General features: G+C 38.1%; 3 protein-coding genes across 6 annotated transcripts in view; all 3 read right to left on the bottom strand.

Annotated features, from left to right (window-relative positions):
* Positions 1-1,820, bottom strand: part of wnk4a (WNK lysine deficient protein kinase 4a) — a 62,204-nt gene extending 60,384 nt beyond the window's left edge. The window contains exons 1-2 of one of the 4 annotated variants that reach the window (XM_084740374.1): positions 1,528-1,820; positions 690-1,355 (exon numbers count right to left, since the gene is read on the bottom strand). In XM_084740374.1, the coding sequence (XP_084596500.1) occupies positions 690-1,322 (633 nt within the window). In that variant the 5' untranslated portion in view covers positions 1,323-1,355; positions 1,528-1,820. The remainder of the gene's footprint in view (positions 1-689; positions 1,356-1,527) is intronic. The other 3 variants (XM_084740375.1, XM_084740373.1, XM_084740377.1) reach the window with 3 other exon arrangements.
* A 1,951-nt stretch (positions 1,821-3,771) lies between these two features.
* vps25 (vacuolar protein sorting 25 homolog) lies at positions 3,772-12,068 on the bottom strand. Its single transcript, XM_084741333.1, has 6 exons — positions 11,964-12,068; positions 9,148-9,293; positions 7,325-7,378; positions 7,105-7,193; positions 4,927-5,002; positions 3,772-4,650 (listed from the first exon to the last, which is right to left on the bottom strand). Exons 1-6 carry the CDS (start codon positions 12,008-12,010, stop codon positions 4,538-4,540), a joined length of 525 nt encoding a protein of 174 aa, XP_084597459.1. The 5' UTR covers positions 12,011-12,068; the 3' UTR covers positions 3,772-4,537.
* Positions 12,069-13,659: 1,591 nt separating this feature from the next.
* Positions 13,660-25,870, bottom strand: part of arhgap27 (Rho GTPase activating protein 27) — a 37,451-nt gene continuing 25,240 nt past the window's right edge. The window contains exons 6-18 of the mRNA XM_084740489.1: positions 25,713-25,835; positions 24,308-24,394; positions 22,057-22,124; positions 21,830-21,917; positions 20,124-20,225; positions 19,721-19,819; positions 18,364-18,475; positions 18,127-18,261; positions 16,847-16,945; positions 16,669-16,746; positions 16,378-16,509; positions 16,156-16,261; positions 13,660-14,857 (exon numbers count right to left, since the gene is read on the bottom strand). Of these exons, the coding sequence (XP_084596615.1) occupies positions 14,680-14,857; positions 16,156-16,261; positions 16,378-16,509; positions 16,669-16,746; positions 16,847-16,945; positions 18,127-18,261; positions 18,364-18,475; positions 19,721-19,819; positions 20,124-20,225; positions 21,830-21,917; positions 22,057-22,124; positions 24,308-24,394; positions 25,713-25,835 (1,407 nt within the window). The 3' untranslated portion in view covers positions 13,660-14,679. The remainder of the gene's footprint in view (positions 14,858-16,155; positions 16,262-16,377; positions 16,510-16,668; positions 16,747-16,846; positions 16,946-18,126; positions 18,262-18,363; positions 18,476-19,720; positions 19,820-20,123; positions 20,226-21,829; positions 21,918-22,056; positions 22,125-24,307; positions 24,395-25,712; positions 25,836-25,870) is intronic.

The raw sequence follows: 25,870 nt of genomic DNA on the forward strand, positions 1-25,870 counted from the left end.
GGGAAAATGATTGTTAGTTGCAGTCTACAGTGTAAACTTTGGCTGAAACCAGTATGGGATTGGTATGGTATGGGACTGTACATTAATCTATTAAATCTGCTAATTTGAGCTCCTCAACTTTGAATATTTTCAGAGTTTTTTTGTTTTTCAAGTAAAGGGAATATGAGTAGATGATTTATTTGTAATCTTACTCACTAGGGTTTGCAGTTAACGATTATTTTCACTATTTATTAATTGGTTGATCATTTACTTTGCTTAATCAGTTGGTTGTTTGGTCCGTATAATGTCATAAAATGGTGAAAACCAATTGGTGGTTCCCCAAGCCCAAAATTATGCTCTCAAATATCTTGTTTTGTCTAAAACCCAAAGATATTCAGTTCACGGTCATAGAGGACGAAAATATTCAAAAAATAATCACATTTGAGAAGCTGAAATCAGAGAATATGGGCATGTTTTCTTAGGAAGTAACTCAAAATGATTAATCGGTTATCAAAATAGTTTGCAATTAATTTAGTTGCTGACAACTACTTGGTTAATTGATTAACTGTTGCAGCAAAAACTTTGGCTGAACAACAATGGAACTTTGGTGTGTACATAAAGGGGATTATTTTTAAAGAGTGGATTAATTATTTGCATATTTATTCCACACACATTTGGTCTTCAGTGAAATATAAGAGAAGCCATCCTACCTGTAGCTCGCACCATGCCACCTCCACCGTTGTCTCTGTGTCCAGTCCTTTATAGACCGTCTTGAAAGATCCCCTTCCGATCTCTATGTTGAATTTGAGATATCTTCCATCAGGTGAGGTCGCCACCGCTTTGGTCTCCACGTCCTCCTTCTCCTCCTGCTCCCACTGAGTATCAAACGTGATGCGAGACAGGATCTTGTGCTGTTTGTTCTGAAGTTCATTTTCTGACTCCGAGCTGGCGTCCTGAGCGCCGGATCTCGGCACGGCGTCCCAGTTCCCGCTGAGAGAGCCGGCGTCGGGCTCCTGGCTGCAGGGGGGCGTGTTGGAGCTGGTGCCCGGGCTGGAAACCGGGGACGGCGACGGCGGGGAGTCGTCGGTTTTTTCATCCTCTGCCCTGGACTCGGGCAGTGTGAGGATGTTCTCAGCCGACCAGGACAAAGCTTTGGAGAGGGCGCCGCTGTACAGAGGCGAGTCGATGTCCATGCTGATTTTCTGCAGCCCGTAAGAGTTTCTCCGTGCGCCCAAACCGTGCGTCCTGAGCACGGAGGGGACCCGGGATAAGCAGTCGTCGGTCATATCCACAGAGAGGCCTGGGAAACCGCGTCCTGGTATCTCAACCTGTGCGTGTGACATTGTAGCAGGTTCAACGCCTTCTTGATTTAGAGCCTAAATGTGGAAATGGCATCAGGACAATAGAGCACCGTTACTTCATGCTCCCAGTTACTTTTCCATGATGTCAGTGAAGTCAGAGGCTTTAAACAAGGGCTGACTACAAAATAACAGCTCTGATACACGACTAACAAGACAAGATTAAACATGCTGGTCGATAATATCTTACCTGTAGGCATAGTCAACCATAGGAATATCCCCTAAGCGTGTAAAAAAACAAAGAAAAGTAAGAAAAATGTACTTACTCATCGCAGCCGCTGCGTAAAAACAATTCATAGACTCGAATTGCGCACGTAAACGCAGATTAACGCATAGTTCCTATCCAATAATACGAGTTGACTTCTTCTCTTCTCTTCACAAAGTCCTCAGCCATAACCTCCAGTGAAAGGACGGAGCTGCCTATATCAACAGAGCTCCGGAGGGCTGTGCGTCCTGTGCGCTCCGACTGCGCGCTCACAACTCCGCCCCTCGCAGCTTTGACGCGCTAATAGGACTATCCAGAGGGAGCAATTACAGTGTGATTAAAGTGTGTTTGCAAACCAATACTCCCAGTAATCCCTACATTTCATTAGATTGTTTTTGCTTTCAGCTTTAACAAAGCCTATTTCCTCCAGTGTGATGAGGAAAAAAATATCCTGTAAATAATTATAAAGAGAAACTTTCTCAAAATAATTCTCTCAAAACAGAAACGTTATCAAAATAATGCTAAACTCTCTAAAACAATGAGTTTGTATCTCAAAATAATTTTTTTCTCTCATTATTTATGAGATACTAAATCATTAATTTGACATTATAAAATATAAACTCACTATTTAGAGATACTAACACATTATTTTGAGATAATAAGTCATTATTTTAATATACTATTTCATTATTTTAAGATATTCATTACTTTGACACACTAACACATTATTTAGAGATACTAACACAAACTTTAGGTCATAATTTTGAGCATTTTGAGAATTTTTTCTCTTATTTCTATTTTCAGAAAGTTTATCATTATAGTGACTTAGTTTTTTTTCCCGTCACACTTTCAGAAACAGGCTTCCATACCCTTTTGAGTTTTTTAATGGCTATTGGCCATTTGTGGAAAATCTTGAAAACCTAATTTTGAGTTCCATAAGATGTAAAAAAGAAGGGCAGTGTTTCTGAGATGACTTGTAAACTTGTGTTGGACGTTTGTCAGACGTGGTCCTTCCACTGACTTCACAGAAAACATTAGAACAGGATGTCTCCTCTTTTAATTGGTCGACGGAACTTCTCTGGTTTCTCTGAATTAAGATACAGCTGGTGAGTAATTTCACTACGGCTTTCTCTCAGTCTGTCGTCATTTGATCAACCTGAATGAGAGAGATAACGTGTGGCGCGGGGGGTTAAGGGGGTGCAGTGTGTGGACCTAACCTGCAGGGGGAGCCACACCTCAGACAGTTTGCTGCTGCTGCTGCACCTTTATCAGCCAAGGCCACGCTGGGCTCCACCTGCCCCACATGAGCACAGACTCTGGGTGTTATCAGACAATAACACACAGGATTCCCTGGAGCTGTCTGTGTCCCCACAGACAGGGACACTCAGCACATGATATGAGACTGGACAAGTCAGTCGGTACAGCTGCAGGCAGAAAGTAGAGCACAACATCGCCATCACTGTGTTCCACTCTGCACTAGACACACACACACACATCATCATATACAATGTCTATTTTGACAAAGTCTCATTAAACTGCAGGCAGTTAAATGAGACTTTGTCAAAATTGAGATACTTGCACATTTTTTGACATACTAAGTCCCTATTATGACAATAATTATTATTATTTATCATTTTGAAATACTAAGCCATTATTTTGAAATACTAACTCATTATTTTGACATACCATGCCATTACTTTGAAATACTAAGCCATTATTCTTGACATAGTCATTATTTTAAAATGCTAAGTCATTATTTTGAAATGCTAAGCCATTATTTTGAAATACTAAATCATTATTTTTAAATATTGAGTCATTGTTTTGAAATGCTAAGTCATTATTTTGAAATACTAAATCATTATTTTTAAATATTGAGTCATCGTTTTGAAATGCTAAGTCATTATTTTGAAATACTAAATCATTATTTTTAAAATATTGAGTCGTCGTTTTGAAATGCTAAGTCATTATTTTGAAATATTAAATCATTATTTTGAAATATTAAGTCATCGTTTCGAAATGCTAAGTCATTATTTTGAAATACTAAATCATTATTTTGAAATATTAAGTCATTGTTTTGAAATGCTAAGTCATTATTTTGAAATGCAAGTCATTATTCTGATATAATAACTCATTAATTTGACATACTTATTCTCAGACACTAACTTATTATTTTGTAATGACAATTCAAAAGTGTAAAAAAACATTTTAAACAAACAAAAACCAAACAAATGTAGCAAATTTCATATTTATTTTTCTATAGGATATGAAAAAAGGAGGTTGGATATACACAGAAAGAGAAAGAGAGGAGGAGTGTCACAGTAGCTACTGCACAATAATAAGATGACAGCAATCTGTACATGAAGTCCACTATTATTACACTCAGCTGAGTCGAGCCAGGATTGGTGGTCCGAGTCCCTGCAGTGTTCCTCTTCTGGAAGCATTTATTCTCAAAATAAAAAGTCCCCCTGGTGTCATGTTCTGGGATTTCTTTGGGATGTCTGGTTGGAACAGAGGAACAACAGCCAAGCAAAAAATGGTCCAGAGCTAATTATAGAGAGGAGATTTTGTTAAAGAGGGAAAGTCTGGATAAAACTAGACGTATTTACAACGAACAAAGAGAAACGTTACAGCTGGAGGGGAGAGATTTTCCCCAAGAATATTCAGACACGAGTGTTTACCCTGATAAGACTCATTGCATGTTTAACTGGCAACAAATGTTACCTCAAAAAGAGTGACGACTTTAAACACAGTGTCACCTAAAATACTCCCCCCCCCCCAAAACACTTAGAAATGATATTAGTTCTCTTCCAATAAGAAAAAGGCTTTTGAACTTGGGCAAACCAAAAGGCAACGACAATAGCAGGACCAGCATCCTCTGGGCTGGGCATTGAGGTGCACCTTGTGTAGCCTTAAATGGCTAAATCTTTAAAAATTTGCCTGTAAAGTTACAGTATGACGGCTCCCAGACAGAGTGTGTTTGATTTCCAGCACCGTTTCAGAAGAATTTGACCCCCTTTCCGTCATCCATGGTGATGATCTCCGCTCTGCCTTCTGTTTGTAACGCCTGCAGCGAGCGCAGCAGCATCCACTCTTCTAAACCGTGGAACTCTGGCGGAACAGATTACAGCTCAGGTCAGAGGGAATAATAAGAATGATTAACTATTAATGCAGCACCTTTCAAAATAAAGGTACAAGGGGCTTTAGATGCGCAACTCAAGACTGGAACATTTCAGAGCTGCGATTAAAAAATGAGGTAACATGCACTAAAATGTGTTTTTCCTCATCTGGATAACAGTTTGAATTTATATACTGTGTGTAAATGGGGTGTAAGAGATTACATTTAAATATGATAATCGATAAGTCTGAAAAAAAAATGCACCATACCTTCACCTTCTGTGTCGTCACCATTGGACAACTCGTAAAGTGTAAACACGGAGTTGACCATCCCGTTTTTGGAAACCTAAAATGTTAAAAAGGCAGAACAATCAGAATTTAAAAACAACCGTTTCCCTCTGACAGTCAAGAACAAACACGACACTTGTTCTCTTTGGATGACTCAACTTTCAGAGAAAAGGTTTGGGCATAAAAAGTGTTAAGAGTTTTTTTTTTTAACATACTGGAGGGATGAGATCTGGAGCACACGGTTATAAATAGAGCAGTTAATGAGGTGCAACAAGTTAAGTATCGACAGAGTCTTCATCAGACAGGATCTGCTCGTGATAAATCATCCAGCTGGGACTTCTACTTTCAGTGAGGTAATACACAGCTTTTCTGCTGTTTTTTTAAAGTACTTCCTGTCAAACATCTGAATATATTACTTTAGTCCATCTCTCAACACTTAACTGACTTCTTCAGCCGGTGGCACTCCAGTCAGCTTCACTACTCATAAGTCATCTTCAAAAAACACATCACAAATATATTCCTAAAACAGCTGGACACTGTGGCGTCTCACAAAAGTTACCTAAACAGAAGTCAAAGTCCATTTGGTGGGGACTGATTAATATACATTTGGTGCTGCAGTGAGTATTTACAGCAGGAAGACGGTGATTTTAGTTAGTTTTTTGGACAACAGAGGAATAAACTGTGGATTCAAAGATTAGAAGGATCAATTGTTGGTTTTGGTCTTTTCATAAGATTTGTTGAAAATAATAGAAATAGAGAAAATTACCAAGCTTGCTAACTAGTTGCTACACACTTTCAGTCTTAGTGTAGGTTGTCAAGGTGTTGCGTCTGACTGCAGTCAGTCTATCATAGGTTCATGACAGTTTATTGATTACTATGAGTGACAACAAATGTACTAACAATCAATTTGTAATCCCAATGTGTGCATTTACTTTCCTCCTAAGCACAAACGTGGACAGATTTTGTTTTACCCGATTATAATTTCTATTTTTTCAAATTAGCTGAGCTACTGCACAGCGCTACTAGTGAAGAAATGAACTACTGATACACATATGATAATATCGTGTAAATAATCCAGAGCCTTTCTTTCCAATCTCGCTTTGCCTCCTTCCCCATCACACTCCTTTTTTTTTTTTATATCCGTTAAGTATACTTGCACTTTATTTTTTTTATACTTTTGTACAGTTATGGTTACAGACTCTTTCCACCTCCCTACACTTGTATTTTGAGCGTAGTTAATTTGCAAAAAAAAGGAGATGCACTGTTCATCTTTTTAACTGCATTGCAAAATTAAATAAATCCAGTCTGGGAATTGAGATAAAATGAACAGATCTGTGATGCATCAGTGATTATGTTGGTCAGGTGAACTTTGATGAGACTGGAGCTTCTAAGTTGGCTATTTTACATTTAGCTGAGGTCGAGGATTTCTCAAACGCTCCAATTCTGATGGATTTCAGTCCCTTTAGATTTTGTGGATTTTAAAGGTCAGCAGCTTCCATGATGCTGTTTTTGATGAGGCAGGCTCACAGTCTATTTAGCATTTAACAGCGAATGAACAAGCACACAGAGACCAGGTTACCCAGACAACGCGTCTACATGCACTACAGTAACCTGGTTACTGTAAAAATCTGTGTTTACAATAAATATTCCTCACTTATTCTGACTTTAGTAGAGCTACAATGTGCTGCTTCCTGGAATTTGTGTGTGTTTCTGAGGTCTGGTGTGAAGAAAGTGAGAAAACACAGCTTTTTTTCTTAAAAACGATGAAGTGGAGATGTACGTTGACTACTTTGTGTTACTGTCTGTTGTAATTTGACTTCAGACTGGAATTATTTGTCTTGATGACACTTAACCTGTCTGAAGTCTTTGCCCTGCATGTTAAAATGTGATTACAAACCTGGCTATACGTAGACTGTATATGGGCAAGAACACAAATCTTGCTGTGGAAAAATCAGGCTGTGTTTACCTTAGAGGCTTTAATAACATAATAAAATAATTCTGAACAACAGGCTCTGACAGCAGCAAATTACCTTGCTTTCAAATTGACCTCTTATTTGTTGCTTTAGAGGACATTTTCTTGTCTCCATTTATCCTTGTTCGTGTGCAGAAATGTGCAGTTTCACAGACAGTACAATTTGTGTCTGAAATTTGATGACTCACCCACTGGTATATTAACTTGCCCCACTCCTCCGGTCGTCTCCACATGACTAAACACCGAGACTTGTTTTTGTCCAACCATTCCAGGTTCCCTGAGGTCAGACAACACAATGATAAAAAACGATTATACTGCTGAAATGAAATCGCAGCCAGACAATGAGGTAAGTTTTTTTTTTTAAGTCTCAACAACACTGCACAAACATCCAGACGGAACAAAAATTACCTTTTTTCCTCAGTTCCTCAAACACAACTTGAATTGCTTCCATTGACAGTTTTCCTGAAATTCAATTAAGGAAAAAGGGAACAAAAGTGCAGCAGCACAATCGACGTCTTGATTTCAAAATCTCATCTTTCTCTCCATACATAAATGGAGAAATTAAGAAAACACTCAATTTTTGTTTTGTTTTTATAAGAATCATAATAAATGCAGCGGAACCACAGATTGTCTTTTCATTCCACAAAGTCTTCCTCCTTGGCAAAACAGCCTGCCAACATTACCCACAATGCAACTCAACCCCAGACAGTTTATTCTGAGATCTGACGGAGACCAAACAGTCTGGTCTAAACAAATGATTTCAGAACAATAAGAAAAATATATCAAATGTCGGACTGAAACCACCAAATCCCAGAGTGCATTAGAATTCTCTTTGACCCTAAACAGACATCATGACTGATATAAAAATAAGAAAAACGCTGACAATGTTCAGACTGAGTGTTCACTTTGTCAGTTGTTGCAAATAGACTCCCACACACCGGTTTGCCTGATCAAAGTCTAGTACTGAAACTTTGCAAATAAATGTAATATTGCAGGTTAGACAGCCTGTGGGAGTTTAGCTGCAACTTTTTTGGTCGACTCATACCTCTAGTAGGCACCTGTCGCATTAAAATAGATGTGCAAAGTGTTCTTTTGTTCTGTGTTCACTGAATCTCACTTCTTACTATAATGTGAGAGAGGTTTTACAGATGTCCATGGATAAATATGCATCCTGGGTTTATCCAGCTCCCTGATCCTCAGAAGCTGCCCTGTCTATGTGAAGACAGATATCACCCTGCAGTATTAGCTGCAAAATGTCAAGTGAATGTTTCTGAGTGATCTGTCAAAGTATTAAAGCTGCCCATGTTGTTATATCTACTGACTCAGTCCTTCCATACATGACGGTCAATTCTTCTGCCCTGCGTGATCATAAGTTGAACTGAACAGAATTGTTATTTAATGCATTTGTTAAAACTGCTGATATCTGAATATTAGTGAATATTTATTAGTTATAGATTGATCAATCCGTTAATTGGGTTCATTATCTGGCATTTTGAAATAATCAGTGCCGGCGATGCCTGCGCTCACGAGGCTGATAAACAGGAGAAGCCTGCAGACACATCTGGAGGAAGCCTCGTCAGTGTGGCTGCTGTGGCCCTCTAGTGAAAGTTTGGGAAAAGGTGAAAGCGGTGAAAAGAAAAAGTTAGTGCGGAGCCCTGTGCTGTAACTGTCATGCACCCTCCTGCAAAACGCCTGCCTAAATGTCCTCGGTCCACCATCGTCTTTTCAAAATTTTAGCACATTTCTCCCAGCCTAAATGGCAGCAAATCAGCTAATCTAATTGTATTGTAATGTACATTTTTCTTTGTTTTTATATCAGCCATCGGCTGCCCTGATCACTAAAGATCAGCCACTGAAAAACATGTATCAGCTAACAACTAGATACACTTACATACACCAAAATCAAGAGGAGAACCTCAAAATAATGTGAATTCAAATCTAAGTCAACACAGGCTGCTGCAGCGTTGTGGAGGGCAGCTAGCGACGCTGTATTATACTGAAAATAATTTAAAACCTGCCCTGATTGTAAGCAGTAATTTAATGTGGGTAAAGAGTATTTTTTATCCCCATATATGAGGCAGTCTATAAACTTTGACTTGTGATCCAAGTCAAATAATCTACACAAACAGCAGAGACAATATGGATTTGAAACTGGTGTTTCAGAGTAAACAGCTCAGGAGAGGATCTTGGAGGTGTGTAATGTATGTTAAAAAGCCAGACTATCAGGATACGTTCTATCTTCTTGTTGTTGAACACGGGGCTTTCCTGAGCCTCCATCACATCCAGGGTGTAGAGCTTGTGATGCCGGCAGTAAGACAGAGCAAGGGAACACCACGCCGCCAGCTGTTTCTGTCTCGTATCAACATTGGGCTGTAGCCTGTCCGCAAAGAGATGAGGAACAGATGTGAAAGAACACTCAGCACAAGATTCAATCCATCTGTATATTTAATGCATGTAAAAAGAAATACTCATCCTGACAGTCAGGCCATTTAATAAAGGTCTGATTTAAGCTGACAGCTGAGAGGGAAGCCCTCATCTCATACTAAGTGTTTTAGTTTGATAAAATTTATAGTTTGGCAACCTCTCAAAGTCTAATCTTACACAGTCACTCCATCAACAGTCCATAACAGAAACCCTACTAACCACTGCCAAAAAATACATCGCTAGATAGAAGATAGAAGTGAACAGGTGACTCACTGAGGTACAAGATGTATTTTTTCCTACAAGTATTGCAACCTTTTATTAACTACATGGAAAATCTCCCATCTCACATGATTGAATAACTGTCTGCTCAATCTACGTCTATTTATCACTACACCAATGTTGTCAAATACCATTTTACTGTGGTTAGGACTGAGTGTATCTGTACACAATACCTTTAAGGTATTGACTGAAATACTTAACAAGCCTTTTTGTACCAGATCTAGAAAAAAAAAAGACTATCTGTATGGTTTTGCTCGCAGCCAATCATCGCAAATATTCTTAATAAAGAAGAACTTTTCCTCTTAATTCTTAATGACATTTTTGATTTAATTGTTACATGCTAAATTCTTTATGGGGCGTCTGTATTTACAATGAGTGTTTTATGTGTGGGGTTATTGTTCTATCTGAAAAAACAAAATAAATACCTTTTAAAAATTATACTTTCTTTTATACTTTACTTACTATACTTTCTTTTATTTCATTTGATTTTTTTTTACTACACATCCAGGTCTCATGAAGGGTTAAATCTGTGTCTTTTAATTTTGGTTATCTGCCTTTTTTTGTGTGTGTGAATATTTTGACATGTCAGTTATGTGTAAATCCAAAATCCTGTGGCCTTTCTAGAAGAGTGGAAGCCATTATATCAGCATGTATGGAAGGGACAATGGAAAAAAGATTGATAAAGTGTACTGTATATCTTCTCATGTCAGAGAACTGCTACTACAACAGCTACATTATGTTCTGTCAATCTATCTTGTGATAATTTACACAGAATAATCAGCATTTCTGAAGAAAAGGGGCTGCAGCAGATAAAAGTGAACACACTTATCATACATTAGCAGTGATTTATAACACTGGCCACTTATCAACAGTCTCTATGTTGAACAGTCAGCAGTCTATTAAAGTCTGCCAGTGTAAACTACAGCAAAAGCACACAAGTGAAACCTTGTATCAGTACACAGTCAGGAAATGATTTTGTCCCCTGTATTTGTTCGGTATCAGTGTCCAGTTTCCTTTACAGGAATTTCAGCTCTGAGATCTTTGTATTATTTTCCAGCAACTCCAACCAGTTTTGCACCAACATGTGTGACCCTGGTAGAGCAACTACAGGAAAAAACACTGATGTGCTGACCAAGTACTGTCAGGAAATGTGTCAGTGCAGTGATGTGGCGACAGTGAGCCATGCAGCAAACAACATGAGAGCTCAAGTAATCTAACTAAGACTATGGTTAAAAAAATCTTCTTGCAGTTATTTTACAGACTGTGATATGATCCACAATTAGTGGGAATGATAAGTTTTGCATAACAATTTTTATTTTCACTCAAAAAAGTTTTTTTTGGTTTTGCACTAGAGTATTTCATTATAATGCTGATTTCTCACACGTTTTGTTTTTTGTTTTTTAAAGAATTGCGATTCCGTCCTGGTTCTGCAATTTGAACACTGCACTTGGCCATATTGCAATTTCGCTAAAATCATGATTAACCGTGCACCCCTAATTAAAATCATGATGATGTGACAGTTCTTGGGGTCAGTACTAAACAAACATGCATCTTACATTTAGAGAAGAAGATTTGTAAGCCAGGGCATCTACAGTATTTCTTATAATGCTATTTTGTCACACAATTTATCTTGGTCCAAAAATTGTCGCTTCAGTAATTGGGATATTGCTGCCCTGAACACACACCCTACACAATTGGCCACCAGTTTCTGCTGTCTCATCTATCAAAAGCTGTGATCCGACCTTAGTACTCAGGGAAGACAGTTCTTTTTGAGCTAACAAAATTTGTAACCCAGTTTATATCTGTTAGGTCCCAAATATTGATGACAGCTACTAAAATCTAGCTGTGACCCTAAAAAAAAACAGTGAATATAAAGCTGAAATTCCAGACCAGGTCACAGACATCGAGAGGTCACATAATTGGCTGCAACACTGGTGAATATTTGGTGGACAAGAAAGCATTACATTAGTGTTTTGGTCGCTGACAGCTGACTCTCAAAACAGCTAGCTAGCTAGAGCTAACAGCTAAACAGATTATCTAAGACTTCCACACACAGTAATAAATTAACCAGATGTGAATGTTTGTAAAAACACGCAGTCGTGCCTTAATAAGTCACCGAATGAAAACAAGAGCAGCTGTTACATGAACTTTATCAACCCAATAGGTGTGTAAATCCACTTCCCTAGCAATCTGATTTGTTTAGCCAGTTAGCCGCTAACATGATGGTAGCTCGCAAATCAACACACTTCGAGTCCAAAAACACATGAACACCAGAGGCTGATAAACAGAGTTAAACAAGTCTGAAATCTGTCGTTTAAATGTAGTTCAGAAAAAGGTGACTCACGTAAAAAACGGTGGGAAATTATATTGCCAGGGCCACTCAAAACTCATTGCAGTTGATGCGGTGTTCACAGCTGACAGCTTCCGCAAGCACGTCCCACCCCTCAAATGGTTCCGACTAACAACACAGATTTACCCAAGACTTTACATATTAAAAAATAAATCGTAACATAAACAAAAGTATACAATTATATATAGCCTGAATAAAAAAAATGTATTTTTACATTTTTTTTTGTAGATTGTTTTCCTAATAATACCCTACCTTTTATTTTTGTTTTTACTCGTTTCAACACGTCTCTTTTCTTTTCGTATTTTATTATGTTTTTCTTGTGCTTTTAACCTTTTGTTAACCCTTCATTTAGTATTAGGAGTATTTATTTATTTATTTATTTATTTTTTTATTTATTTATTTTATTTTATTTACCTGCTTCTGGTGTTTCCTCGTTGCAGCTGATGAGTTTAATGATGACGTTTCCTCAGTTCCTGTTTTTTTGCGAGCTTTTATTATTTATTATATTTTTATTACAAAGTCATCTATTGCTCTGTGAGGTCATGTGGAGGGGTTGTTTTATTTTGTTTGTATGAAAAGCGCAATACAATTAAATTCTGATTTATTTATTTATACAGAAATGAGAAAACTTTAATATGTAATCAAAGTAGTTCATATTAATTATATGAATTATCGATGGTGGAAAGTAACTAGGTACATACTGTACTTTGAGAAGTATTTGTGGTCTAAGTTTTAAGTTTTAGTACATTTACATTTCTAAGTATTGTACTTGAGTGCAAATTCAAGGTACTTATATTTTACTTGAGTTATTCCTTTTACTTCTACTTCACTACACCTCAGAGGCAAATATTGTACTTCGTACTCCACTACATTTGTCTGACAGCTTTAATTACTAGTTTTTTTCTTTTTCTAACCTTTCTATTCAATGAAAATCATGTATCTCCAGGAATGGTGATTTTGAATAATTAATAAACTGAAGAACGACATGTTCCTTTATGTTTTGGGAAAAATTTCCCTCTTCTTGTCTTCTTGAGCAAAATTAAGTCTTTAAAACCCTCTTGGACACCATGAAAAGTTGACTTCTGAGATAAGTGATTCTCACAGGACAGTGATGCTACAAATAAATATTAAACACTGCACTTTTACATTTGATGCTCTAAGCACACTTTGCTAATAATACCTACATATTTTTGAATGCAGGACTTTTACTTTTAGTGGTAAAATGTGATTAATTTTACATTTTATATAAAGGATCTGAATAGTTCTTCTACCACTGTATATAAAATCTTAGGTGTGAGTATATAAAAACCAGAGAACAGAACAAGATCTGAATATGTGCATATAACTGAATACGAAAAATTTAACAGGCCAGTCAACTGTCAGTAATATATTAAAATATATTATTACTGTTTTGTGGTACTTAATACTTGTTCACCACTATGAAAATGCACAACACAACAACATACAAATCAGTTAAAAACAGCTCCACCTCAAAATTGAATCGCAGAATAAATAATATAACATAAAAGAGTTGAAGTAAATTTGCTGATTTGACTTCTTTAGTATATATAATATCTGATTAAACCATCACTCAGTTCCAAAATGACGCCTGATAGTCATGAATTTCTCCCAGGTTTATATTTACAGACACACTCCCACAGGCATTTTGACAGGAATAAATAAACAGCTGTTCTTTTCTTTTTTACAAAGTTATTTTTATTATGGAATAACTTGTGCATTTTCAACAACTTTTAGCATAAATATGCCATCTATTTCTATGTACAGGTCATAAATCTCTTCTAGAATCCGCTTTTCTGTTTCACTGTTTTTTTACTGCCTAGATTATAATTCTTTCTATGGTGTTATTATACAGTTTCTTCAAGTACAGCATGACTGAAAAATGGCGTTTTACAATTCAGTGGAAAATATCTATATAGGTTGCACAAGTATTCTATGTCACCATCTACTTCACAGCAAGTTGTTGGTATTAATATTCCTTTTTATACATTTCTATATTACAATAAAATTCACGGGTAAAAATGAGACTGAAAAACACAATATTAGAATACAATCTCAGTTATTGCCATATGTGATATACTGCAATTTTAAATTCAAAACAATATTTAAATGTCGTTAAACTTTCTAAAAATAAAGATGGAAGCAATCATTGATCATGTCTTAAAGAGAGCATTAATGCGTCCGACCAAGGTTCTACTTGGCTTCTGTTATCGCTGCGATTTAGACAAACCAAAACAAAAATAAACAGTTAAAATCTCCAGAAAGTGACGTGTGAGATTAAGACAGTTTCTTAGCAAGCGACAAGCTCAGTAGCTCTGAGACGGGACACCGAACCACAGCTGTTCACATCTGTGTGGCTCGATTTCCGGCCCAACAATACTGCCAAAGATTGTTCTAACAGTGTCAGCCTCCTATGGAGTAAAACTGGACAAAACAGTGGTTAAACAGGCTTCAAATATTCAGCAAAGTCCATTTGAAGATCCCTTTATCTATTTTTTTTTTTTACCTCAAATATTCTGAGTGACGAAAACTTGAAGAGCCCTTTAATTTACTTTACAAGAGGAGTTTTAAAATGTTGCACTGAAGCTGTTTATGTGCATGCAAAAGTCTGCAAAAATCTAGAAATTCAAATAGGTTTTAGCACATTTCGACGTCTGCCCACGTCTGCGCTGCATGGAGGCTTGCGACTGCTTTAGCTGGAGTAGAAGATACGCTCGTATTCGTTCAGGATGAACTCCACTATCTGGTTCTGGAAGACCATGTGCATGGTGATGTTGGACGACTCCATCTCTGGACGAAGGAGAGTCGGGCCGAATACGATCGCCACGTTCTGCACGGTCATGCGATTGTCCTCCCCGTACTCAATGACCCTGACAGAGAGAGAAGAAGAAGAAAAGATGGATGATGATGTGAGGAGTCATGGTTTTAATTTTACTTATCACTGACAGGTTCTCAAATTGTTTGATGGAAAAAGAATAAAATAAGAAATGAAGCATGAACACAACATTAAAAATAAAACAGACTATGAGGATCCAGTACTGGATTCATTACTGGGCACATCTTTACATTTTGTAAAGACCTTCCGACAAAAAACACACTATAGAATACATTAAAGAAAAATGGAAAAGAGATGGTAATCTTTTAATATTAAATGAAGACTGACTGTGTGTAAAATTTAGCAGAAATGCACAAACTCTCATACATATTTTGTCTGGTGAGAAGAACTTTCTGAGCTCCTTGAGTTTCAAAAAGCAGTAAATAAAAAGCCACGTCACACCTTGAAATTTTCCAAATAATTTTTAAGAAATGTTGATTTTGGGGCAAGGCGTCCTTTTGAGTAAATGTTTGATGTCGATGCCTGCTTGTAAAAAGTCACTCACGAGATGCTGGTTACTTCCAGAACTTCCCACAATACAGGAGTAGATCGATTTCAAATGGCATTTATATCATGAAACAGATCACTTTCTCCCTCCTTTTTAAGAAAAACGTGTTTATTAAATTAATTAAAGAACACGTGGGTCAAATATGTAAATCCATTGCAGCCAGACTTTGAGGAGAAATTATATGAGTGACCCTGTAATGTTGCTTTAGTCCAGCAAACCTCATTGGCTGATTTGTTTCAAATCTCCCCATAACATACTTTTCATAAGTGTACACTTTATTAGACCTGCAGCGATCAGTCGGTTAAACAACTAGTCGATCAAAAGAAAACTAGTTCCTAACTATTCTGATAATTGATTAATTGTTTCAGCAATTTTTCAAGCAAAAATGTCAAACATTTGCTGGGTCCACGTTCTTATGTGTGGATTTTCTGCTTTTCTCTGATGAAGGGTCTTTGGGTTTTTGGACTGTTGCTTGGACAAAAGAAGCAATTTGAAGACATTACTTTGGGCTGTGGGAAAATGTGATTTTTCCACAATATTTTGACATTTTCAGACTAAACGATTCATCAGTTCTTCGTGAAAATAATCAGGATAAATGAAGTTAATCGTCTGCTGTGGCTCTACTCTCTTCCTCTTCCAAAGTATACAAAGTTCTTAAATTTTCTAAAAATCTGTGGACGGCAGAGGAAATAAAACCTGACCTGATGTTTGCCTTGGAATATAAAATGCTGTCATAAAATAAAGAATAAAAAAAAAAAAAAAGAAAGAAAAAAGAGGAAGCCTACCTGCGTAAATGCCCAAAAAGGAGTTTCATGGTATCATGATTTGGGGGAGGAAGTGTTCTGACCAGTTCATAAATGCAAGATAGTTTTGAGTTGTAATCAGGAATTCCTGCAAAAAAAAAAAATACAATAAATATTAATCAGTTAGAAATATAATAAAGTTTGCCCAAAGAACAGGTCTATAGTTTGTTCAGATTAGATGTATGGATTCAAAACTCTTCTCACTGATGGCTGAGATGAACTTATTAAAGTGGCTGTAAGGGAAAAGCGGCTCCGGAAGCTCTCGGAAAAACAACTTCAGCGCTCCGGTGATGACGTGAACGTCCTCCCACTGACCGTCCTCCAGGTCCAGTTCCTCTGTTTCAACACAACAGTTGCACAGACAATTAAAGCACAGCAGGGGGCGCTGCTGTCCACACTGAGAGACCGCAGTGGACCCTTTCAGTGCAGCATACAAATCCTCCGCTTTCCCCACATAAATAGAGTCACTGACTGAATTATTGTTGTAAACGTTACCGTGATCAGCTTTGAAGCGAAGTTTCTGAATGACAGCGAGGTTCCCGCTCACTCTGTAGAGTCCGTCGATGTCTAAACCTGGACATGGACACATCAGCACCAGTGAGTCGACTGACTTTTATACAACACACAGATACTTCAGTATAATCCAGGCAGTGATACAAACAAGGCAGGTTACCTCTCTTTTCCACTGCTCTGATGCACTTCTCCACAAAACTGGGAACTGTGGTCCTCTCCTGTCCACACAGTGTGGCCAGATGGCAACCAAACACATTTTCTACAGGGAAGAGGAACAGTGTCAGTATTTCTTAACCTTTCCTAATGCTATGTTTTACGTTTATTCTATGTATTTTTTAACCGAGGTGCTGTTGGTCTTGGTGTTTTCACGATTAAAACTTTCATAATCCCTGTTTTTTGCTGTTTTTACCTTGTAAAGCACCATGTAAACCCTGTATTGTAAAGAGGTTGTATAAATTAAGTTTATTACTTTTATTAGAGGTTGCAGGAATGGCAGTAGTAGCAGTATTATCATCCCATCCCAAGAAAAAAATATGAAGATTTTGATAATCCTTGATACATAGAAGATGGACTGAATGTACATATATTCCAATTTGCACATACAATATACAGAATAACAGTAAAATGGGGATCAGAATATGAAAAAAGCATAGGAAAGAATAAGACTGCACAGGCTTTGTTCGCTATGACCAGCACAGCAGCTAGTCCTCGTCCAAACTACAGCAGTTTTATGTAACTATGCATCAAAATGAGCAACATCAGCAACAAAATGTGGTGGTGAGTAAACCTGTTTGCGGCTTTTAGGCGGCAAACCTCGTCTGTCAGACAGACACAACTGCACACTGGAAAATACAAAACTGGTTGTGTTTAAATATGTTTATTACCACAAACGTGGGTGTTCAGAGTCTGGGTCAGGTGGGGTGAAACTCATGAAATTCAGCCACTTCTGGGTCGATTTTCTCTTTGTACCTTTTTCCGTTTGCTTCTGTTCAAATCAGCCAAACCCAGTGGCAGAATTACTGGGAACAGGGGACATTAGATTTTTGGGGGCAGGGACAATAAATCTGCATTATTTAAATCTAAAAAAATCATTCTAACTTAAGAACTCTAACTCAAACTCTTAATAAATATATATAATCTTCATGCAGTACCCACATACCAATGTCGCTTGCGTATTCTGTGCTGACATGGTGCAACTATTTTTAAATATCTGATATCTTTCTAACAGATTTATCTTGTGTTGCTCTTGCACATACGTGGAAGTGTAAACTAGCCAAGTAACACTTCTGCAATTTTCAAAATGCATGGGGTAACATGAGCTGACACTTTTTTTTGTCTCAAATATCATGATAAGTATCCAGCAGAGGAGGCACAGAGGTCATCCATGGTGGGCCTGGCCGCTGGACGCCCACCCGCCACGAAAAGAAATAAATCAGTTACCTCTGATGTAGCCTTTCTCCTTGACTGACTGCAGCGTGGGGCGTTTCATGAGGAACTTCATCAGCTTGGTTCGAACCCTCTTCTGCTCCGTTTCTCCCGCGGAGCTGGACGAGTGCGTGACGCTCGGCCTGGAGGCTGGGGAAAAAAAAAAAACGACGACAGACATTTAACACGGTTTTAATCGTAGCCCGATATATCTAAGCAGGTCAAAACGATTACATAATTCATTCAGCTCACATCTTCGCTTGTCCATGCCACCTCCGAGCTTCTCGTCTCGTGCCAGATCTGTGCCGGCGATCTTCTCATATAAGTCCCCATCATCCTCGTCCGAATGGTGGTCCTGGTACTCCTGAAGCGCAGAAACACAAAGCGAGTAAATCAAACACGCCATTGACTGCCATGTTATCACAGTTAACCTGGATTTAACGTTATTTAATCAAGGAATCAAGGTCATTTATTATAATTAGACAACACAAGGCTGCAAAAACCTCCTTCATCTCAAGTTATTTTTGTCTGTCAGTTCTGTCAGTGTGTTAAGAATATTTCCAATGCAAATCAACTAATTCAAAGTAGTTCCTAAAATAAAGTTTTATTTTTTGAGGTGCAGTAATCTGCTATATTCTTTCTTGTTTCGAGGAACAGTATAACTATAACCTCCACGGACTCTAAAGCGAATACGATTATTTCACAGAATGTTAAGCGGTCGCATTAAAGGGACAGTTCGGATTGTTTGAAGTTGGGTTATATGAAGTACTGATCACTAGCTCTGAGACGCAGGAAGCAGAGTACCAGCAGACGCTGAGCAACAAAACAAATTTTAGTCATCAAAAAAAATCAATATCAGGTTAGCTTTATTTAGTATATTTTCTTCACCCTGCTGTCAGACGGCCCTTTCTGACAGGAAACTGTTTTTATAGAAGCCACCAGACTCACACTGAGAAACATGAGTCTGTTTAACGCACACTCTCTTTTCCTTTTATTGTTCTTTACTGTTGTACGTTGTCACTGTTGTCTCAGTGTTGACAGTGGTTCTTTTCAGTCATTGTTATTTTAATTAATGTTTGTAGTTTGGCTATTTGTTTTCAGCTAATGTTTGTAGTGGTTGTCTGTCTGCGTCTTCATCTTGTGTTTTATTCCCTGAAAGCCAACCAAGGCTGAGGACTGCAAACTGGCTACAGCTAGAAGTCCTGTGTAAAATGCATCGGCTGCATTTTTACTTAAATATAACAGTGCTTATATAAATAATATAAAATAAAAAACTGATTTCGCCAAAGAAGACTGGTTGCTCAGGAGAGAGACATATTTGGCTTATAAGCCAGAGATTTCCTGTCAGAAAAGGCTGCCTGGCTGCAAGATAAAGCATAAAATCTAAATATAGTGTAAAATTAAACTGATATTGATTTTTTAGGTGGCTGCAGACCCTGTCCACAGACAGACAGACAGACACTTGACCTGCTTAGTACTCCTCTCTGCTTCTTCAAGCTCAGGGTGTGCTGATTCAAATAATCCAAACTATTCCTTTAAGTCAGGTTTGAAGGATCTGAGACAATTTTTTTGCAGTTTAATGTGGCTGGTTTCCGCTGAAAGGACTTACCAGTTGTCGTATGGTGTCCACTAAGACTTTGTGCCAGTCACTGATGATGCTCTCTGTGTCGTACTGCATCAGAAACTCCACACCGTTCTTGCTTTTTAACTGGAGGAGAGATAATGAGATACGATTCATCAGATTTATTTTGGGAAACGATAATTACGCGAATCACAAATCACATTTAGATCATTCCCAGATGATCGCCTTTTACTCATTAACTCATTAACTATCCTTTTAATAATTAGATATGAATACATTTTAGCTGAGAGGTGAAAATGTGCCGTATAAACCACACTCTGTTCTTAGATGGAGATACCAGAGCTGAAAATATGAGCACACGTGTTATTTGCTCAAGATAAGACCTTCCAACCGAGTGGCACACGCTGCAATATGTTCCATGTCAACAAACCTCTAAAACATTCTTCTTGCTGGATTTGTCCTTCGAGGCCCAGCCAATCGTTGCTCCTCGCAGATCCACCGTGAACTCCGGAACAATCTGATTGGTTTTGTTCTGTGCAGAGTAAAAAAAAACAACAACATCTGTTTATGAAACTGACAGCGCCACATTCCAAGAGACGAGCTGTGTTAGACAAAAGCTACGACTGTCCCCGTGAGCTCATGACCTGAGGGCTTGTCTGTGCTGTCACTCCTCATAAAGGTGACACAACAGCCTGCGTCATGCTGCAGTGTAATGTTTCATTTCCTTTCTAAAATATGACACATGACACCAAACTACACAGTACATATACATAAAAATCAGGCAATTTATTGAAACTTCAAGGAAAATAAAACAGTTTTTGTTAATTCTGTTTATAACGTCTCACCCAGTAACAACCCTCTCAGAAATGTACAGAATGCAACATGAGCAGGAATGTTGCATTCAGGTGTCACAGCTTATTAACGCAGGATGAGCACTTTCCTCTCTGAGAAACTCCTTACATACAGACAGTAACGAAGAAATCAGATCATTCACCGAAGTAAAGGCACTAATACAACATGAAAATACTCCATGACAAGCAAAACACCTGCAATGGAAATGTTACCTAAATGACAAATTTCAGTGTAATCAGGAAAATGTACTCAGAGCTCCAAATTCCTTCCCAGATTCGAGAAATATACATTTTTTGCATTAAAGTTTAGCATGAAAAGAAGTCTAACGTTCAGTAATTGTGGTGTTACAATTGATCCTGCCCTCTCCTTTGATTAGCCAAGATTGTCTTTTTCCACCAGTGCAACGCAGCTAAAATTAGGTCTTTCCTACCCAAGTCTGATGCACAGATCTTACTTCACACCTTTGTTTCATCCAGACTTGATTATTACAACTTTTCACATCTAAAAAAATTTTCAAATGGTTCAGAATTCTGGAGCGAGAATCTTAACTAGAACCAGAAAATTTGATCATATTACGCCCATCTTAGCTTCAACCCTTCTTATCTGTCAGATATCATTAAACCTTATGTCTCAGAATACTGGGCTCCGATGTGCGTCAACAGGAAGTCAGCCGTCTTTTCCTTTCGTGTCCCCTTCCTCTGAAATAACCTGCCCGTCAACATCAGACAGTCCAGCTCCACTGAGGCCTTTTAATCCACTCATTTGTTTGCTTTATCTTTAAACTGGTGTTTATTTTTCGATTACTGCATGCACCTGTTAACATTATCCTTTCGCCGGGTTGCTTTCAGTCCCGACTAATCTTCTAACCCTAGCATTTATAGTCCATATTTGTCCCTCCGACAAGACTAAAACTGTAAACCCTCTGTAACCCTCTGTTTTTGTGTCTATCTCCAAGCTGTGTGAGTTTCTCTTCCCCGATCATTCTGTCTCTGTCTCCCTCTTTCCATCTTTGTGTGACCTGTCCTCCTCCAGGTCTCCACGATGGAGAGGAAGTCTGACAGGCACCTTATAATCTACATGCTTAAGACTGCCAATCAAATATAAATTCAGCTCTACTTGTATATACTGTTGTGTAGTTTAATTTATAACAAAGCTTCATATTTTATAAGCTCCTCATGTGTTTTTTATGCAGAAGTCTTCATTTGAAGTGAGTTAAAAGCTGTCAAATAAATGCAGTGGAGTACAAAGTACAATATTTTCCTATAATAAAAAATGATATCTTACCGAGGCCCCTGTGGCTGCAGACTTTGGGTCTTTGTGGAACGTCAGCACTCCTCCGAGGAGAACCGTCCATGTCTGGGTCCAGTTTTTCCTGAAATGGGAATAAATAACCGTCACGACCACAGAACAAAGCAAAAGCAGTGGAGGGGGAAATGACACACAACTCCAAACGCGCTCAAATCCTTAAAACCTGAAACATGAGCGAGTCTCAAAGTGAAGGTTCAGCTTACCTTACTTTCTTGCCGTTCTCTGACACTTTTGTTTTGTTGAGAATTCCCGCTTTCTCTAAGTTCTGCACCTGAAAACATAAAAGATCAAAACGTTTTAATTCTTTTTTTTTTGTTATTGTTAGTATGATGTGTGAATTCAAGTAATGCAATGAGATGAAGGACACACAACTCTGGTTTCAAACGTCATCAGTAAAGCCATGCATTGCATTCATCTGCACAGTCATTAATTCTTTACATGCCTCGTGTCCTAAAAAGTCAAAGAATAGATTATTCATTCATGTTTCGTGTTACAAGAAGGGCTTTTCCCAGAGGCTAGAGATTTTTTATTTTGATTAATTGATGAATTATGACAAAAGAAGAGATTTGAGCAACATCATGTGGAGTATTAGAGCCAGGCATAAAAGAAAAATGAGAGTAGAAAGAATAATTTTATTAAAATGCCAACAATAAAGTAGAAATACAATTTTGAGAATGAAGTCATAAGTTCTCTGACTATTTTTTTCTTATGCTGTGCACTAATACTGAAAGTTCAACTTTATTCTCAAAGTGCAAAACATTAAAAAAAAATCTTCCTGGTCTTATTTATTTCAATAAGATTCCATGAAAAGACCGAAACCAACAATTCGTCAGTCTGTCTCTCAGTCCCTTCTGATTTCTCTTCACTGTTTCTGACACGAAAATGTTTAAAAAATGGGTCATGAATATATTTAGTTACATTCTAAGTAATACTGAAAGAACAATGCAGTTTTTTTTAGTAAACTTCTTCGCTGAAACTGGAGTAAATGCTGCATTTGTTTTATTTTTAGTCACAGATTTGGTGAAGTAAGTGTTTCAGGTGGTAGGACGATGTAGATGTGACTGACTCAAAATAAACTACCGTACGGTGTGTACAGAGTGTGTTTATGGTAATAAACAAACATTTCACCCAGGAGACAACTCTTACTCACTTACGTGGGGGGTTTTTATAGCTTTTGGACAAAAATGGAGCTCTACGGCACAGAATAATAAGGAATACTTTATTGTTTGGTTTGGTCTTTTTGTAAGATTTGTTAATATAGATTAAAATGTAGAATATCACCAGACTAACCCTCTGATGTACATATGTTTTTTTTTTATATATTTCTGTGGTTGGCATTGGCATAGTTCAACTTTGTGTTTTTCTAGTCAAAAATCTGTAATACATGTTGTGTTTTCTTTAGCCACATATTCAAATGTTGAAAGTATAGAGTGTGTAAGGGCTGATAAACTTAAGATAGAAGTATATGATGATCATTCCTGCGCTCTATCGTGTCTTTATTACACAGATTTGGTGCACAATTTAGTCATTTTTGACCACCTGAGATGGATAAAAGTCCCCCCAAAACACCGATTTAAGACGCAAAGACACTGAGGAAAATCACAGAAAAAAAAACTTTTGATGCAGAAATATTCAAATAGAACAGGGGAGCATAATTTATTAACATTTATGATGCATGCAAAAAAAAGGCAAGGTGATTGGGATTTGCATGAAGTGGACTTTTCTGTAAAGGGGAGTCTCTCGGGTACCAGGGACCCCTTTGAAAATGGCCATGCCAGTTTTATCCCTGCCAAACTTTAGTTAAGAGTTGTGGAGATGCACCTTTTATGGGCTGATGGAGAATAAAAACTTAAAATGTGGGGGAGTAAAACAGCAATAACAAAAGCAGCATGTTGTGGGAGTGTGTGGATATATATAGTTTGTTTTTTCACTTTTGGACCTGCTATTTTTAACTGTTCCCTGTACATTTATAGGTCAAAAATCTGCAGTGAAGTGTGCGGTGTATAAACCCCTGAACTACATGAATACACCTCAAAATATGGTATAGATGACAATGAGGATACAGTATATACAGTGGGTTTATCTGGTTTGGTTCTAACATGCATCCCAGCAGCAGAAATCGATCACTAAATGGAAGACGGGAGGATAAAAATGAAGATAACATTTGACGCAGAGAATGAAACAAACGCTTCTCGAAGGATCTTAAGTCACACCTCTTGCCCGTCATAGATAGACGCTGCTATCTATGCGTCAAGCTCGGGTGAACGCTCAAACTAACAACCCACGTTATAGCGCAGCCACCTCGAGGTCAGATAATAGGGGTTTCTCCAGGGTCTAAACCCAAAAGCCTTCAGAGAGAGAGAGACACAGAACACCAATCAGGTACGGTGGGACTGTCTTTTTTTTTTTTCAGGCTCGAGTTATTTCAGCAGACTGGAGACAAGTTTAACTCACGTTATGCTGCGTCTCTGGAGAGTTTCCTGTGCTGGAGCTGTCGCTGCTGTAGTCTGACGTGTTCCTCCGGTGAGTCGGGACAAACCTCTGAAGAACAGAAGAAGAACAGGAGGAGATAACGATATTTGATTGAATGTTTGAGTACAGAATGAAATGCAAAACACACTGGACAGCAAAGATTGATATGAGCAGACCGTGATCACTAAGGGATGTAAAACAAACAAACAGAACACAGAAGTTTTAAAGCCTGGCTATGTTACACGGATCAGAGCACACAGCTAATGCGATGCGGTAAAACATCCAATTTGGGAGGTAGTTTAGATTTTAGAGATTTCTTTGTACCACTGTTTAACAGTTGGCGGTCTGGGTATAATCGACTGAAATAAAACGCATCTTCTTGCTGAAAGGAGAAGCTTGTTGAAAACTTTTTGCTATGCACTCAAAAAGAGCCCTTCACCTGAAAGATTCAGCAGAAACAAACCAGGATTACTTTGTATTTCCTCATCAAAAACAGAGTTAAGGTCCTGTAGGAAATGCCACAGGCAGTGAGGCATCAAACATTTCTTTCAGGATAATAACCAGAATGTAACAGATCAAATTAACATCTCTTTCATCTCTAAAAGTCTGACACTAAAACACAGCTACGTAGCATAATAATCCTTTTTTCCCCTGCAAATGTAGCTGTCTTCTTTTTGCTTTATTTAATAGTATTCTTATTTTTTCCCCTGTTTAATGAGTTTATGTGTCAAATGTTAGAAATTAAACAAAATAAAAAGGAAAAAGAAATTGGTTTTAAAGGTTTTATTGGCAGAATGTGGCAGAAATGTAATATAATATTCATAAGCATGTTTTAATCAGTGTATAATCACCTGAAAATAGGAATCATTGTGTTTTCATTACTTTAGAATGAGCTGTTTATTTCTACAGAGGTCACCATGTTGCGCCGTCATGTTTCTACAGAAACCCATTATGAACAAACCAAACACCGGCTCTCTCAAAGTCAACTGATCAGACCACTTTTTTGTCAAATTAAAGAGATAAACACAGATGCCCTGACCTGAGGCGCCCTTGAGCATGGTGCTGAACCCGACTGCTACAGCTGAGTTTCTTAGTAGGAAAAAAGCCCTTATTTGTCCCCAGCAGCTCCTCAATGTTTGTGTACAATTGTAGCCTTCCTGCTCCCTCCCTGTGCAGCTCCGACCTCATGCTGTGACGGTAAATACGGCCGCGCTGCAGTTGATTTGCCTTGCTAAATACGGGTTTAAAAACCTGGGAGTGTCAGTTGTTAAACAGGGACTCACCCTCACTTACTCCTGCCTGACTAAAGCTTTCTGTTAAAGCCGGCCGACACACCCTGGATGTGTTATTTATACATGTACATGCAGGTCTGAGTGAGTGTACGTACCCCGTCATCCTGGGCTGAGCTGAGCTGTGCAGGTCCCATGGTGTGTCTCCAGTTTTTGATGACTGACGGATTGTCCACCTCGACACCGTTCTCCATCCTGGACTGGCCAGGAGCGACAGGGGCCTGCAAGGTCCAAAAAAAGAAAGTTAAGTTTAGTT

The sequence above is a fragment of the Lutjanus erythropterus genome, chromosome 17 (assembly GCF_056507025.1).
Source record: "Lutjanus erythropterus isolate fLutEry1 chromosome 17, fLutEry1.hap2, whole genome shotgun sequence".
In the NCBI taxonomy this organism is placed as follows: domain Eukaryota; kingdom Metazoa; phylum Chordata; class Actinopteri; order Lutjaniformes; family Lutjanidae; genus Lutjanus; species Lutjanus erythropterus.

Bases quoted from the DNA above. Each gene is read 5' to 3' on its own strand.
- vps25 (XM_084741333.1), bottom strand. From the start codon at position 12,010: ATGAGTTTTGAGTGGCCCTGGCAATATAATTTCCCACCGTTTTTTAC. The intron at 7,194-7,324 runs GTAATTTTTGTT...GTCTGACCTCAG, and splicing joins TGAGGAACTGAGGAAAAAAG to GGAACCTGGAATGGTTGGAC. The intron at 4,651-4,926 runs GTATGGTGCATT...CTGTTCCGCCAG, and splicing joins TGACGACACAGAAGGTGAAG to AGTTCCACGGTTTAGAAGAG.